Here is a 2,168-nt window from a genome sequence, read left to right as displayed (position 1 = left end):
CCCCCCTCCCCGACCAAGCCTCTTCAAGAAAAAAATATATCACAATAGAATTTTTACTAGTTGAAAAGGGTCGTAGGACGCCATGAACGCGTTGAACTCATTCTAATTTAGGAGTGGGACCTTGCGTTGACAAAACATCCACCCCGAGGCCTGTTGCTTCGATATTTGTATGGCCCTGTAGCGTTTGTAGTAGGATACAACTGAGTCCGTATATATCTTACATTTTTTAAATTGTTTATATGGCCTTCCCTAATGGCGTTAGCTTGTTATCGAATTTATTCCCCAACACTGTTGCATACTGAGGAATAATAACACCGTAGGAACAATTTTTAGACTTCTACAATAGGAATTTTATGGTATCCGCCTGTTAGGTAAGCACGGGATCGGAAGCGAAGATGTTTTTACATGAATTGTACTAAAAGATCCTAAAATAGAATACCAAACATTGAACATAGCCCCCCCCCTCTCCCCGACCAAGCCCCTTCATGAAGAAATATATCACAATAGAACTAACACTAGTTAAAAAGGGCCGTAAAACGCCATGAACGCGTTGAAATCATTTTCAAAACTAAGGACATCATCCTGCCTTCCATTATAGTAACCTCTATAAGCTTTTAACGTGGATTGTTACTATTCGAGACTGTAAATACGGTTAAAGAAGCTTGTACTGTTAAACCAAAGACGGATGATCAAAGAAATGTTGAAGGGAGTTTTTCCAAATATATCCAAAAAGTAAGACACCTGAAAAATAGTCCAATAGCAAGGCTTCGGACCAATTTTCCCGCGAAAATTTTTACCCTTGTACATGCTAACCATCTTGGAGTGACGTGTTTGATCTCGAACACGCCTTGACCCTAGTAAAAAGTATAAAATGAAGAGGTCGAGCCCCCAAAGGCACCACTTTCTCTCAAGCCAATGTCAAAAATGAACCAGCAGCAACAACCCATGGACCTTTCTTCAACAGGGTAAGAAAAAAACTTTTTTAAAAAGTTATCTTTTAAAGAGAAGACTTAGAAAATCTTTCTCTACAGCTACGTCCACGGAGTGGACACTCCGTACTCCCCCTGTGATTTTTCGGACTCATCGGGGACATCCCGTTCAGGGACACCAGAACCCGACCGCCGACGCCCTCAGTGCGTCGTCGGGCCGCAGCGGCGACCGGACAGCCCAGCGTTATCAACGCCGCCACCTAGCCCATCGCCACCACCGAGTCCATCACTTCCCCCTACCCCATCGCCGACGCCCGAACCTCAACACTATTATCAACCTCTCCCGGCCATACACTATCCGTGGCAAGCCATGCCTCGGCCGGGAGAGGCTGACTTAAATGTCAATAGTGACTTGTAAGTGAACCTTTTATCTTTGGGGTAATATAACGCGAAATTATAATTTCTATTTATTCGTAGCCTCGTTTACCAAGTCCAATTGTACCTGGTGGTACTTTCGGAGGTCATTGGGGATGCTGATTATTTAAATGACCTGCTGAATCAGGTTCGGCAGGTCATTTATAATCATTCGATCTTCATCCCTGATGAGTAAGTATTTTTAAAAGGTTTTATTCCGTAGATATTTTAAACTAAATTTTTAAACCAAATTTTATAATTTTTATTACAGCCTCCTAGCCTTTAACTGCCGAGGGTTCCGGTAAGCTAAATACATTTCTTATACATAATATTAACAAGTAATAACTAATTTTACTCTCTCTCTTCCTTAGTGTAACCCTCGAGCTAGGGCAGTTGGCCTTGTACCGCCGGGTACGTTTTTTGGAGGTGCCGGCGCCTGCTGCACTAGTGTTCGAGAACTGGGATGACGTACTATTCCATGGGTTCTCGGCACTAGTGCAGATCCTCAGCCGGCCGTGAGGCGGCCGGGGGGGTAGGGGGGCTAAAAAAAATGTTAAAAAAAATATTTTTGTAAATTTTTTTAAAAAATTGTAAATTTTTTGAAAAAATAAATTCTGATTTGACCTTATATACTTTTCTTTATTTAAATTAAGCTTATATTTTTACCTTTCAAAGTTTAGTTTATTTTTCTAAACTCTAATTTCATAGGCTTAAATAGTAAAAGGGAAAAAGATAGCTTAAAAATGTATGATATGTATTTAGAAAATATATAACCGTTTTTCGGTTCAATTCAATTTATTTTAAACATAAAATTAAATACAAATA

The 2,168-nt window shown here is 40.2% G+C and overlaps 1 protein-coding gene across 1 annotated transcript; it reads left to right on the top strand.

Moving 5' to 3' along the window:
* Positions 1-1,243: 1,243 nt before the first annotated feature.
* On the top strand, positions 1,244-1,965 carry LOC149685920 (uncharacterized). The gene is made up of 4 exons (XM_089871145.1): positions 1,244-1,343; positions 1,407-1,535; positions 1,615-1,644; positions 1,715-1,965. The coding sequence occupies exons 1-4, from the start codon at positions 1,300-1,302 to the stop codon at positions 1,860-1,862; spliced, it is 351 nt and encodes a 116-aa protein (XP_089727271.1). The 5' UTR covers positions 1,244-1,299; the 3' UTR covers positions 1,863-1,965.
* Positions 1,966-2,168: the final 203 nt, after the last annotated feature.

Source organism: Phalangium opilio, unplaced genomic scaffold (assembly GCF_054372755.1).
Source record: "Phalangium opilio isolate 3A_F unplaced genomic scaffold, DU_Popi_V2 ptg000032l_1, whole genome shotgun sequence".
NCBI lineage: Eukaryota > Metazoa > Arthropoda > Arachnida > Opiliones > Phalangiidae > Phalangium > Phalangium opilio.
Note: the sequence above shows the minus strand (reverse complement) of the source record. Positions and strands in the feature narration are given on the sequence as shown.